Source organism: Stegastes partitus, unplaced genomic scaffold, assembly GCF_000690725.1.
Source record: "Stegastes partitus isolate 25-593 unplaced genomic scaffold, Stegastes_partitus-1.0.2 Scaffold761, whole genome shotgun sequence".
NCBI lineage: Eukaryota > Metazoa > Chordata > Actinopteri > Pomacentridae > Stegastes > Stegastes partitus.
In genome coordinates this window covers 240462-254569 of record NW_007578492.1, presented here as the reverse complement: position 1 = coordinate 254569, position 14108 = coordinate 240462, and the positions used below count along the sequence as shown (strand labels likewise).

Genomic DNA, 14108 nt, shown 5'->3' with positions numbered 1-14108 from the left:
TATTTGCAAGACTCCTCCCTACCATCAAGTTCTGATTTCACCCTCGACCACTGACCAGGCATGTGTTCAACTAAAAGATAAGACAACCCTTTATTAATCCCACAGAGAGGAACATTTCAATGTTACAGCAGCAAAGATTGCAAACATTTAAGGAATGAAGTGTAATAATAAAAACAAACCAAAAATATAGACTAGTTCTAAAAAATTTAATTATTGCACATGTCAGTGGTGTTGCAGTTTTTAGACGAATAGAAATACTGATGTTGTTACTGCACAGCCTGTACAAAAGCAGAAAGACTGAAGGAAATGTCATGAATTCTAGAGTATGTGGAAACATAGATATTGTACACGGGTTTAAAAGGGCCAAATATAAATTTCTATAAAAGGATCAGAAGTGGTGAGTATCAGAGAATCCTGGTGGCTTTGGGGGTTAAAGACTCTGATCAGGTCAGGATGGAGATCTCTGTTGCACATCTGGATGCTGATAAGTTCCTAAACCTCTCTCCTCAGGAGCTTCCTCGCTTCAAGGAGCTGATCTTTGAGGACTTCTCCCGTTTTCTGCTGGTGGAAAACATGTTTGAGGAGGTGGTGCTGCAGTCGGTCACCAAAGACATAATGATGGGTGAGGGCCAGGAAACGCCAAGATTTATAAATTGTCGCCATGGTGATGGTAGTAGTACATTAACTAGAGTACTTCCGAGTTTAACGCTTGTTTTTTTCTTTCCAGCTGTGAAGGAGGCAGCTGTGCAGAGGAGACACAACCTCTACAGGGACAGCATCATCCTGACCAACAGCGACCCCAACCTGCACCTGCTCGGGGAAACACCCGGCGTGGACTGGGCGTCCAAATTCGGTGGCGACGAGGCGGACGGCTCTGTGGAGGTTGAGGAAAGGGGTTCTGGGAGGAGACGCAAGCAGGTGGTGTCCATGATCCAGCTGGACGGGGTTCCTCTGCCCTACGAGTCCTGCCTGGAGGTCCCAGGGGTGGAGCTCATCCCCGAGGAGGACCCCGAGGTCTGCAAAGAGGAGGACGGAGACGACGAAGAGGAGGAGGAGCTCGGCCAACATGAGAATCCAAAGTCTCCCGATAGTGTCAATGAAATCAGGGACCTGATCAACCCGGTGGTGGAGGTGGTGCTGCCGGTGGTGGTGGAGGAGAAGCAGAGCGACGAGACCAACGGGCCGGAGGAAACCAGCGGCACCATCGTCATGGATGACGGGCTGCAGGAAGAGGTGACCCACGTGACCACGGTGGTGGAGGACCGACCCAGGAAGTCGGTGCGAGACAAGTCGTCCCCGCAGTCGATCCTGAAGGAGCTGGTGGGAGGCAAGAAGCAGGAGGCCGATAAGGAGGAGGCGGCCATCAAGAACGCCATCGAGGAAATAGAGATCGCAGTTCAGGAAGACGACGGCGAACGGATCGCCGAGGCCTCCACAGTGGAATCGGATCGCGATTCCTCACCGCCGCCGGTTCCAGACTCACGCTCGCGAGAAGACAGCGGCTTCCAGTCGCCGACCAATGAGGGGCTGGACGAAGGCGAGCCTCAGCCAATCACAAACGGTCTGAACGGAGAGGACAAAGTCATCGATCCTGCAGAAGTGGAAGTGATTGTAGCGTGAGAAGACAATGCTCCGGACGCTCACTCCGAAACTGGAGAAAACCGCAGAGAGGAAACAGAAGCGTTTGCGTCACATTTATTGAAAGAGAATGAAAAATGTTGTATTTAAGGGTCAAAACGTGCCGTTTCTTCACTCTTGTTGTTATTGCACTCTCTAAACCGACACTCTCATACTCCCCTCGAGTCTTTCTGGAGACATTCCGTATCTTGTGGTGATTGGTTCGCTCTGTGCAGCTTATTTTCTGTATATTTTGACAATGAAATCAGCATATCTGATTTGGCCACAAGCTGAGGGTTCTAACAATGATAATAAACTCTTCTTAAAAAAACTTCCGCAATCGGGGAGAAACACCAAACAACTAACTCTAATTCATTCCTGTTGTCAGACTCACATTTATATGGCCCACATAGGTTGTCTTTAGTTCTGCAGTTGTCTAATGATCACAGCCTCTACCTGGGCAGCAGGGGGCGCTACAGCTACACTTTCTGTATTTCTATGTTCCTTTTATCTCCACTTAAAATACTATTTTTGTAAAATGTAATTTTATAAACATGTACTTTGTTTACTTTGTAAGCATTTCTTTGATGTGCAAATGGCCTTCATGTTTCAACGTGTTTTAGTTCCCAACAGTCAGACAATGATGAATACATCCAGTGATTTTAAAAAGCAACATGTCTAGTTTTTATATCTGTTGGGGGAAAAGTTTCTGGTTTCTTGCGTCTCTGCCTGCAGGTTTAGAGATGACCAAGACACAGTAATGGCTCGATTACTTCACTTACATACTGTTTTCTTCAGCTTCCTTGTAAGTACACTGAATCGAATATGACAATGACTCTATTTAAAACCAATCTTATTTAATTAAATGTTTCTAATTGGATTTAAAGGGTCAGTATCAGGATGTACAGATATGGGATCGATATTATCCGTATTAACGTCATTTGTTTGTATTTGGGGCGACAAACCCACTGTAAGGGAGCGTACGTTTTTACATTTAATTCAGCATTCTTTAGCTGTTTAGTAGCTCTACAGTGCAGTGACGTATATTTGTGACATTTGAGAGGTTTCCTGGAAAGAACTACTTAATTTGGTACTAAATACAGTAAAGTTTTGTGTTGAATTGTGTGCCGGCTGTTGATAAAAGTTGCTCACCTGCTATGCACTAATTAAAACATTTTAAAGGTTACACTAGCAAGTAATTCACTTTTTCTTTATTTTTTTTGGGGCAGTGTAAAAGTTTTAAACGTAGACTAGCAACAGAAATCAGAAATGTGCAATCACTGCTTTACACTGTTGAGCCTGTCTCATGATTTCTGACTCAAATAAGGAAACTTTGAGAAGCATTGGGGTTAAATTATGTTCGGACAAGAGAACAGGATGAACATTTTTAGGTGAATAACATACACACATCTTAATTTCGATTATCAAAAAAAGTCCTTTCCTGTAAAATAAACGAAGTTTTATCACCTTTTTTGTTATCAGCACTACAGACTCAAGATTGTTGAGCTTTTCGGTCACTTTTGTGTCGTCTGGAGTCAACAAATCAAGCTGCATTTTAACGGTAAATGCTTTCTTGTCCACTGTATTTACGGCACATTAGAGCTACATCTAAGATCCATTCCCACCGTCTCCTGTTTATTTATTATAAAACCTCTGAGGTGTCTAACATCCAGGTGAGAACACCTTCTCTTTGTTGGTATGTATAGATTTTTTTGTCTTCTTTAAATATATATACATACATATCAAAACGGATGAATAAAAACGTTTCAAAATTTCTTTATTATTTATTTTTTCTTTACAAACAAGCCTTTCAAAGTTTTTATTCAATGGCAAAAATGTCATCGTGTGCAACAGTAACCCATGTTCAGTGATCGTTCAGTTTGCTTGAGTAAGTTATAAAAATAGTGAAATATGCTCATATTTTAACCCAAAACACACGTCGAAGGTCGGCTTTAAGGCACGGTTTGTTCGTTATTGGTTCGTGGTTTGCCACAGAACCACATGACCCACTTCACTCCCGCTGTCCTCTGATAAACTCATGAAACTGACCCATCTGAGGAGTTGACAAGCTGAAGTCACATGAGTCACTTCCTCAAACGAACCGTCTCATGACTCCTGCCTGCAAATCCTCACATCCAGTGTCAGTACGTTTTTAGATTTGACTTCAAAACACTGTAACAACATTCATTAATCATTAGTTTTTGTTAGTTCTGCTCACAACACGCAGTCTCCAGATGAGTTATAAAGTTACAGTCAAAGTGTCTTTTTATGGAAAAACTCATTTTGAATCACGTATAGTGTCAAAACATCCTTTGAATTATTTAGAGGACTGCTGTAACAACACAAGTCTGTCAGAGTAGTGCATTAAACATCAAGCTACACGGAGAGGATCAAGCTCTGGAGGACTTCCCGTCTCTGGGTTTTGTGGTACCTCTGCTGAAGACAATGCAACTGAATCTGTTCTTTGACTCTATTGTTCACTTCTTTTTGTACCATAATTATTAATTAATGACATTTAGATGAGCAGCATTCCTTCAACTGGAGGTTAAAAACCGTTAAGTCACTCAGATGCTTTAGAACTGCTGCACGTTACGTCTCCTGACCACCAACAAATTGGTGTCATTTTCATTTCCAGTTTAAATGTTTTTAACAAAATCCAGTGACTAAAGAAAGAAAAAAAAATCATTCTTCAGCATACAATGAATCCCCCTTTTGTGCAAACCCAGCAGAACAACACAGAGGTTACTTAGTGAAGTGGTTTCCCATTTAGCATCCAAAACACTTGATCCTTTCAGCTCAGGAGACAAAAACAGAGTCTTTATGTCCGCACTGTCCATACCGTCACACCCGACCCAGGAGAGGAAACGAGATGAAGTAACCGAGGACGGAGCCCGCGACCACCCCGATGAAGATCCAGGTGTTGTAGGACATGACGCACAGCATCAGCATGTAGCCCAGAGACACCTGCAGGATGTGGAGGACCGTCTGGATGATATGCAGCAACCAGCTGGAGGGGAGGAAGCAGAGGAGCAGTTAGAGGAAAACGTCAGTTTATCCACTCAGATAAATACTGAAGGTTCATTTTGCCAAGATGGTACGGAGTCTAGTAACCACAGAGTTATGTTATATATCAGAGTTATTACGTCTCAGATCATCAGGGACCTTCTGCTCGACCAACTTTTATTTGCTTGAAACTTTTTAATCAGGATATTTAAAGTGGTATCTTTAAATATTTAGATTGATATATCACAGACTTTCTGAGATATTCTTTCTACAAATTGAAGAAACTATTGAAGATAAAAGCCTGAAATATTTACTGTTAATTCTCATGTCATTAACTCAGAATTTGCAAAATCGGAAAAGTAAATAGTGAACAGTCTTCGATTGAGAGAGAGTTTAAATATGAAAAAAAAAAAAAAAAGTTGTCATTAGAAGTCTGATCTTTGAGCCCAAATTAACAAAAACACTGATAATACAGAAGTCAATTAGTGCTATTTTCTGAACCACGCGTCGCTGCAGGTGATAATAATAAAAAACAAGATATATAGAATACTTTTTTAATATGAAATACTCGATCATGAAAGTGAAAAAAAAAAGTTATTTCAGTTGAATTTTCGAGACAAGTTGTACCACAAAAATTTAAGTTTTGGTTGACAGTCTAATCCAAGTAGTTCCGGGAGTTCTGGAGTTTCAGAGTAGTTTTTAAATATAACTTTACTCTCCTTGTTCAATATTCCAGATTCTGAATCAATGGTAGGATGAGAAATAAAATCCTGATTTTTTCTGTGTTATGTTTAATATTTCCTGAGATATTGTCATTCAAGTTGAGTCTCAACTTTTAAATGTGTGAAAAAAATGAAAAAATGTGGTGGACATGAGCTGACAGAACATTTAAAAAGTTTATTATCTGGTAAATGTGTTTATATATCAGGCTGAAATTATACAAACATCTTAATAAATATCCATGTTTTATTTCATATAAAGTTTGTGTAAATGAGACATGGTCGAGCAAAAACTGTTTCAAAATTTTGTTGTTTTGGGTGGGAGTTTTTTTTTTTGGGTTTTCAACCATTAATGCAAGGACGGGAAACATTTTGGCAATGTAACAGAAACAGGAGTCGAACGCCACTCAGTAAGAACAGATAAACACAAAACCACCCTCAAACCAAAGGTCAAACCTTTAACACTCAGAGAAATCAATAAACTCTGCGTGTTTGATTAAATATACACCAAAGTGATCGATTTAAGGTGAAGAAAACATTAAGAATTTAACTGCTTTTAGGATTTCAAGTTGATTTTCTGTCTTTTGGGCTGCACCAATTACCTGACAAGGGTCGACATTTAAAGTGTTTATCTTAGATTACATTACTTGTATTTTGCAGTAAAGAGTAATCCTCACACCCCTTATTATAAATGACTGAGACACAGGTGAGTGAACGGACCTGTTCCTGGTGCTGGCGGCAGGAGGACGAGGCTCTATGGGGGTCAGGGAGGACTCGGAGGGGCTGCTCTCCAGCACCGAGCCGTTGTCGGTGCGGCAGGCTGGAGGGGAGGCGTACTGAGAGGGAGGCTGGGAAAGCTTGGAGCCGTTCCCCAGCCAAACCCTCCACACTTTGAGCACCTCGTAGAAGACCGTCAGCAGGAAGACCACGATCACCGACAGCACCATCCCTGGAGACATGAAAACAACACACACACTATTAATGTAATGGAAATTTCTATATGTTATACATTGTTCCAGCAAAAGACCTTTCATCTGTTCACCACAACGACCTCGCTGCTCGTGCATGTCTTAGAAGAACAAGAAGTGTTGTAAATCTGAATGCACGTCTCATAAAGTAGACGCACACTACGTCTCACCATGTCTCTCTTTGTGACTTGTGGGTATTTTCATCTTAACTGCAATTGCATCCGCACACCTGCAGTCAAGAGTTCGCTCTCCACAGCTGCAGACAAGATGAAACAATCTACTCAAACATCTATCCTAATTTGCATATTCAACAAGACCGCGCCTCTGCTGTATAACAGTAACACACTGCCTGTACTCATGTGTACTCTGCTGCAGACTGCTTGCACTCTGTATGACCTGTACCTTCAAAGCTCTGAATAAAATCAGACAAAGGCAGCTCAGACTTCTGGACGTTATTTAGATCATAGTAGAATTTCCATAACATTAACTCACAGCAAAACTCGGTGTCACAAAATCTCTACGTTTTTTTGAACTTGATATTTTGGAAAAGCTGCTTTCTTTCACAGTGAGATGGAAAGATTGATTCAACTCTCAAGTTACTTCAGTAAACATGAGGAGGACAGAGCAGAAGGCGAGTTCACAAACACTGGAAGCAGGAGGACACGATCAGTCTGGAAATAGAGCCATTCTGTAATGTGGCTTTAGACAGGAAACATTTGCTGTATTTAAAGCAACACTCCATTCAGATTTGTAGCTTTTTCTTAAAGGTCGGTAGGTTCAGCCAGCTTGGATTCACAACAATCACAGTGGAGACTATTGACCAGCTTATCACAAACAGATTGTTTCTGCATGCAGAAGCATCTACAGACAAATAAAACACAGTGCAGTGCAGGGTTGGGTATCACGACTCGATTAGAGCTGCCATAATTAATAAAGGAGTTGTCAGAAGTTACATTCAACAATAACTGAAACATTTATCAGGTTCATAAATCTGTTTGGACAATAAAAAAAAAGAAATTAATTCTTCTATAATATTATCTGTATATAAACAGGGAAACAGACAGCTTCAAAGGGAGGGACTCACATGCACACACCAGCTGCCAAGAACACAGAAGGTTGGATTACATCACACACAGAAGGGAAGTAAACAGCTTTCTCAGCTGTTAATCCTTATGACCAACAGTCGATGAATTAATAACACAAAATGACTCAAGGAACATTACTCCTGATTAACTGCGCTGAACGCATTCATCTGACACACGGCGATCCAACAACTCACGTCATGGGATGTGCGCTGCTCAGTTAACACAGTCACAGCACACTTCAGCTCATCCACATAAATCATCTGTCAAGTAAAAAAAACAACAACAACACAGTCTCTAATGTCACTTGTTAAGCTCTAACTTGGTATTAAGTGACCTTTGGGTGCCGACAAGAAAGCGACTAAGTGTAGCGACTTCCCAAAATGTCCAACTATTCCTTCTCAGTATTCTTGTGCATCTGATAGAAATGGACTCACTAAAAGTCTGCAGTCTTCCTAGTTTGTGGAAAATCTCAGCAACAGAAATTACTACATGCAGGCTTAAGACTAAAGCATTCAGCAGTTGTTTCTGAATTCTGCCACAACCTCCTTTCCTACAGAAGTCCACACAGGACTCCAGACTAACTTTTTTACCGGTGTGACCAACTGTTTCATTTGTTCGCACTTCCCACCATGTCACAGGCAAAGCATATGACTTGCTGAACCTTTTGTCATTGATAGACGCTACAATTTACTGATGTTCTTTGAACGCCCCACATTACAGGCTGCTGTAGCTGCTGTTGGTGGCTGCGGTGCTCATACTGGTGTGTGACCAAAAATGGCTTTAAAAAGAGTAAACTAGGGCGTTCTAATGTCACATCGGTCCGAGATGAAACCGAGTGATTTTTTTTCTCATTCGGTCTTTTCTATGAGCGTACGTAGGTGCGTTCCGTTTTTCACGAGGTGATTGCATTTCTAAGCTTAAATACCGCAGTACACTGAAGTTATAAAAGTACTGTTTTCCACTACTGTGGTGCTGTTGGTGGGACACAATTGTACCGGCTTTCAGGGTGCAACAGTTTGTGCAGAACTTCCGTGTGTCCCGGACCAGAGATGTCCTGCAGAGAAACGACACAAATCACCGCTTGTGTGTCCCATTCGTTCATCGGTCTCTGTGGTCACGATAACCCATAGACTGTATAAAAGATGGACGTAGAAACCGGCTCTGAAAAATGAAGCCAACCCAGAAGTGTCAAAAACCTGCAATATCACTACGTCCGCTAGCTGCTGGCTCCAAAAAGCCCTGGCTCCCATAGACTTGAATTGGAAAAGAAGTGATCACAGATCATGAAATACTGCATTCCTGCAGCTCAGGATTTTTTTAAAATTAGTTTTCATGGTCAAATCCAGAGATCAGGTGGCCAATCTGAAAATAAATCAATAGTAAATTTTTAAAAAAATGATCAACATTTCGCGGGGCGAGGGGCGTGGCTGGCTTGATTGACAGGCGGCAGCGACCATACAGACGAAGCGAGCAGAAGGCGGTAAATGTGGGCGGGCAGAGAGGGCCCGCCTCTCAATCCGTCTGACCAATCGCTGCTCCTATGGCTCCACCCCCTCCCACGATTTTTGCGTCACTGGCTCCAAAAATCCAAGATGTCAACCAGGAAGTAGCAAAACCCTGGCTTCATTTTCTCAGTGCAGAAACCAACGGGTGACGTCACGGTAGCTACGTCCATCTTTTATGCAGTCTATGCGATAACTCCGCCCCCAGTCCCTGATGTACTGGTGCTTAGCTCTGGCCTAGCGAAGAGTTGGTGCTTGCTAAGCACCAGTTTTGAGAGCTTGGAGCCGGAGCTTAGGCGGTGGAAACACAAAGTCAGGCACTAGCACGAAACTAGCACTGGAACCGCTTTGGTGGAAAAGGGGTAACAGTGTCTGAGCCTCTGACACCCACCAGCTCCCTCTACCTTCAGCCTTGTAACGTCTGGTGTTGTGTTGAGGCTGTTGTGTTGTATTTGCATGGCACAGAGTTAAAAACCTGGGTCAGTGCTGAAGTCTTCCACCCACATCGTAAGGTGATGTTGACAGCCATTGTTCTCTTTTTTTAAATGAAACTACTGGCCGGTAGGCATTACACACCCCTGGAGACACTGTTATGGTGGCCCTTTACTTGCTAAACTCCCACAATGCTCTCTGCTTGCCAACACAGGACTGTTGGTTGTCCCAGTGATCACCTCCTCGGGTTGCTACACTGATCACAGTAATAGACCCTAACCTAACCCTAACCCTGGTGGTGTAACCAGGTACTACAGCCGATCGACAATACAGTTTTTTACACGCATGTCTTTCGTCTTCTGCCTCATCAGTTAATATACTTTTAATCAGTTCAACTATTACCAGCAATCAATCAACTGACGATTAACCATTAACATCCCTAACAGAGAGGATGACACTTACCTGTCTGTTAAGGACAGCATTACTCCACTTTATCTTTACAAAGGAAATAGTTACAAAACGATATATTAAATTTTAAAATCTTGCATCATTAACCAGTCTTTATCACAACATTTTTGCTCATTATTGTTAAAAAAAAACAACAACAAAACAACAACAACAAAAAAACATACTAATGGAGGACTTCTTGAACCCTTCATAACACAACATTGGTGGTAGCCTCAAACTCCATTATTGGTCAGGATCTACTGTAGAACTGAACACACTGACTGGTGAAAATTCATTGATTTTTACTATAACTGCTGTGAATCCAGCTACAGTCACCTTTCAGAGCCACCTCTCCATCTTACAGGCGACAAACACATCATTAGTTGGACATTATACATCATGTTTATATGACAGTAATCAATACAGCACTACAGAACGCTTTAACCAGACGAACTGGTTTTAACAAGTCATCACTGCTATGTGTTATCTTAAGAACACTGTTCTGGCCTGGAGGCACAGTTTAACACTCTATAGCTCACCTGCAGGTCCGTGCACATCCCAGAAGTCAAACAGCAGTGTCACGCTGCTCGACACCCCAAAGGTCATCTAAAGAAAAACAAGGAAAGATTTATAATCACCAAAGAACACAGTGTGCAGTCCACTGGTTAACTCCAGGACCAGTCACCCAGAACTTACTGCTCTGTAAACTATCCTCCCCACTTTTTTCTTTTGCAACATATTTTCTTACCCATTTGCAACCTTTACTTTCTTTTTTACTTTTTCTTACAAAGCCCAAAACTCTCCCCTATTCTAAAAAAATCACTATCATATTTTTATCTTTCAGCATTTTATTCTGAAATGTACATTTTAGTGATGAGATTGACAGAAACCTAATAAACGTGGGAGAAGCAGCACTCGTCTTTATACTCTGAGGATTCAGTGTTATCTCTGTATTCTTTTATGCCTTGCTTGAATCCTCCTTTGTTCCAACTAATAGTTTTTGGATGCCTTGAACGCAAAAAGAATTTAATTTACGTTGTTCCCAACACATATCTATTCAGCCGATCGTCCCCTACAATTACAGGAAATATTGTCCCACAAAAGCAGACTTTGTTCGGCGCTGCTGCCGTGGACGTGTGACTGACAGAGGAATGCACTGTTAGAGTCTGATTCCTGCTAATTCACCACCTGTCCTGGCATGAGAGTCTCTCACCAGCTCAACAACCGGTCACAGTCTAAATGAGACCCGCTAAGTCCAACTGTTACAGCTCTCAAGCCTCTGATACGCCACTGTGCATAAAATATGGATGTTTTCCGTTCTAGTTGTGTCAAACTCAAAGCATGATAGCTGCTCTGGTGGTTTCAAGGTTGTAGGAATCGCATTATCTTTAAAAGGAGACCATTTTAATCTTTAATCCATGTTTTTTTCTGCATGTAATGTCACTGTAACCTACCCAGCTGAGGGCTGAAATCAGTGAATTTAGCACAGAGTAATGCAAGTTGGCTTTTCTTTTGCAAATCTAGTGTTCGTTGCTGATGTGGGACAGTAACATCATTACAATGAAATCAAGTGAATACACAAGTTAACAGTTCACTCACGTGACCTAAACTGCTTAATTTAAGGTGAAATCAAGAAAGTGCACCTGAACATGAATCTCTTATGTAAAGCTAGCTGCACACTTAGTTTAGCCCTGAAGTCAGTCTGTAAATCTTAATGGATGATGAATGTGGTCTGAGTTCTAATTCTATTGTTCATTGTTAGCTTTCTTTTCCAAAATAGAAGTTTTTTAAAGAACCTGTCTGACCACTAATCTCTTTCAGTGATGTCAACACGTTCGCAAATCTCAGCGATTAACCTGCTGAGTGAATTGCTATTCATAGAAATGATGACCGAATGCACAAACACAGGGTCCAGTTTCTTATAAACTGAATTAAGGAAAAATACGACCACCAGAAAGAGGAAGAACTGGTTCTTTAGCATAAAGAGAATTATGACCATCATATCCACTTTTAAAGTTGTATCGGTTCCACTAAAATTCAGTTCTTCTCGTGTCAAACGTTTCTTACAGAAGAGGTGGCTCATGAACAGTTTGAACAGTAAAATATGGTAAAAGGCTGAGACGAAAGAAGTTTACAAACGGTGCAGAAGGACTCTAACAGTGCAAAAGAAGCCGAAAACATTACAGAGAAAGTCAAACACAGACAACTTGAGTCAACAGTGAGGCCAGCCAAGGTGACCATTGTGAGCTTATCTTATAAACCCCTTGAGGAAACAAGATTTTTTTTTCAAACCAGGTGAATGTTGCAACTGCAAACAATGATGGCTGTACCTGTACGTCTGCAGGTTCACAGTCACACAGAGCATTTCCTGAGCACAACATAATGTTCCAGAGGCTTTTCTTCTAACGTAACAAGATTAAAGTTTTATTCAGATGTTATTTCAACCACAAAATATAAGAAATAAGGTGAAACACAGTTTTTTGAGAAAAACCCCAAAACATTAATGTTCTCATTTTGCCTGCAAACAAAGTGAATAAAGCTGCAGCACATACACATTCATACCAAATGTCATCTACATGATTAGACAAAGTATGTGACCCATTACAACAAAAATCACATTTAGTTAATTTCATTTCTGTGGGAGTGATTTGTGGCTGTGTGTTGCTTCACAATTCACTGCAAGCTTGAAAACTCAGAAGCCTACACCCAACAAAAACAACAGCTCAGACACAATTCTATCTGTAGAGAGACGATAACATTCAGTTTCTGTATGTTCACCAATTATTGGAAGGGTTGTACTGGACTCAAATGTATAGAAATGTGTTTCTACGATACCATACACCTGAATTAATCCCACAGAGGGGAAATTTGCGGTGTTAGGACAAAGTGACAACATTTAAGAAACATCAGTAGAAAAGTGATAAACAAAAACGTACACACAAGTACTTATTCTTCCATATGTGGATATTCAGATTGTGAAAAGTTCCCTGGATGTGGCAAATAACTACATTGCACTGATTTTTTTCACTAGCACAAATACTCACTTGTCTTTCTGGAAACAGGTTGAGCAAACCATTCAAGCACTTATTATGCAAACTGTTGGAAAAACTATACTTTTTTTCCTTTCTGTGACAAATTAAAGCTAAAAAAAAAAAAGAGTTATAAGGGCTGTTATTTGAAGTGGTAACTCCTAAACTTGCTAAAGTTAAGTCAGCCAGCCGCTTTCAGACACCTGCAGTTTGTTAAAATGAACCCAAAGCTTTTTTTTTTTTCCCTTAGGCTGTGACAAGTCATCCATCAACTCTAACATGGGGACCCTGAAGGCACCATTTAAATGGGTCAGAAACTAATTAATCCCAGTTGTACCTCTCTGGGTTTATTATTATCAGCTCATGCACATCACAGGTTTTGCACACATCTACTGATTTGATTCAGTGGAGAAACACTTCAAATGCTAAATAACTTGTGCAGGTGACATGAATAAAGTAGCTCCACGACACAACAAACACACAACTTACGGACATCATGGTGAACTTGGTGAATGGACGCTAGTGCCTCAGTTTCAGGGGTTGTTGAATCCCATCGCAGACGACTCTCGGTCCGGGTCACAGCGGTTGTTTCGGTGCAGTCAGATACGAGCCATTAATCGACCGGAGGAGCAGCCGGTGACCAACTGCTCAGCCGGAGCAGCGGAATGAGGCTAGCTACGGTACCTCGTGACAATACACAGAGGGCTGATGGTTAATGGAGTTCTTCGACAACTACAAAAACAACCGGCCGCTACGACGAAGCAGTCAAAAGAGTTGTTTAAATGTCATTCAGGTCGTCAGGAAAAAAACAAATCTGACCGTCGATGTCGAACAAAAGTGTCACAACTCATAACAGTTAGCAAAAATAACCAACAATTAGCGAGCTAACTGTATGTAGCCGTTTAACAATTTCTCAAGAATGCGCATGCGTGAATTGCCGTTTGTTTATTGGAGGGCTTGGGTCACATGACAGACGGAGGTTGCCGAACGCATTCGTCGAACTTCGGAAACTAATGGCGCCGAGTAGAAACTACGAAATTGAATAAAATAAAACAAAATTGAATTAATACACATAAAATACGAGTAAAATGTAAATAATAATAATAATGATAATAATAACAACAATAATAATAATAACAATAAATATTGCTTGTTTAAACAGTAAAGAAATTGACTGTTTTAAAATTAAAATACATTTTTTAATATATTTTAATTTAACAAAATAAAATAACATAAAATAAAACAAAAACACTTGCTCATAGGAGGTCCAAGGAATCTTCTTAAATTCAGTTCACAATTAGTCAAG

General features: G+C 40.9%; 2 protein-coding genes across 3 annotated transcripts in view; one reads left to right on the top strand and one right to left on the bottom strand.

Moving 5' to 3' along the window:
* The window catches only part of niban2a (niban apoptosis regulator 2a), a 35251-nt gene extending 32448 nt beyond the window's left edge, over window positions 1-2803 (top strand). The window contains exons 13-14 of one of the 2 annotated variants that reach the window (XM_008291769.1): window positions 511-622; window positions 728-2803. In XM_008291769.1, the coding sequence (XP_008289991.1) occupies window positions 511-622; window positions 728-1620 (1005 nt within the window). In that variant the 3' untranslated portion in view covers window positions 1621-2803. Of the gene's footprint in view, window positions 1-510 lie in introns of both variants that reach the window. The other variant, XM_008291768.1, reaches the window with a different exon arrangement.
* A 574-nt stretch (window positions 2804-3377) lies between these two features.
* Window positions 3378-13676, bottom strand: slc31a2 (solute carrier family 31 member 2). Its single transcript, XM_008291770.1, has 4 exons — window positions 13292-13676; window positions 10313-10379; window positions 6060-6288; window positions 3378-4624 (listed from the first exon to the last, which is right to left on the bottom strand). The coding sequence occupies exons 1-4, from the start codon at window positions 13298-13300 to the stop codon at window positions 4459-4461; spliced, it is 471 nt and encodes a 156-aa protein (XP_008289992.1). The 5' UTR covers window positions 13301-13676; the 3' UTR covers window positions 3378-4458.
* Between the last annotated feature and the right edge of the window lie 432 nt (window positions 13677-14108).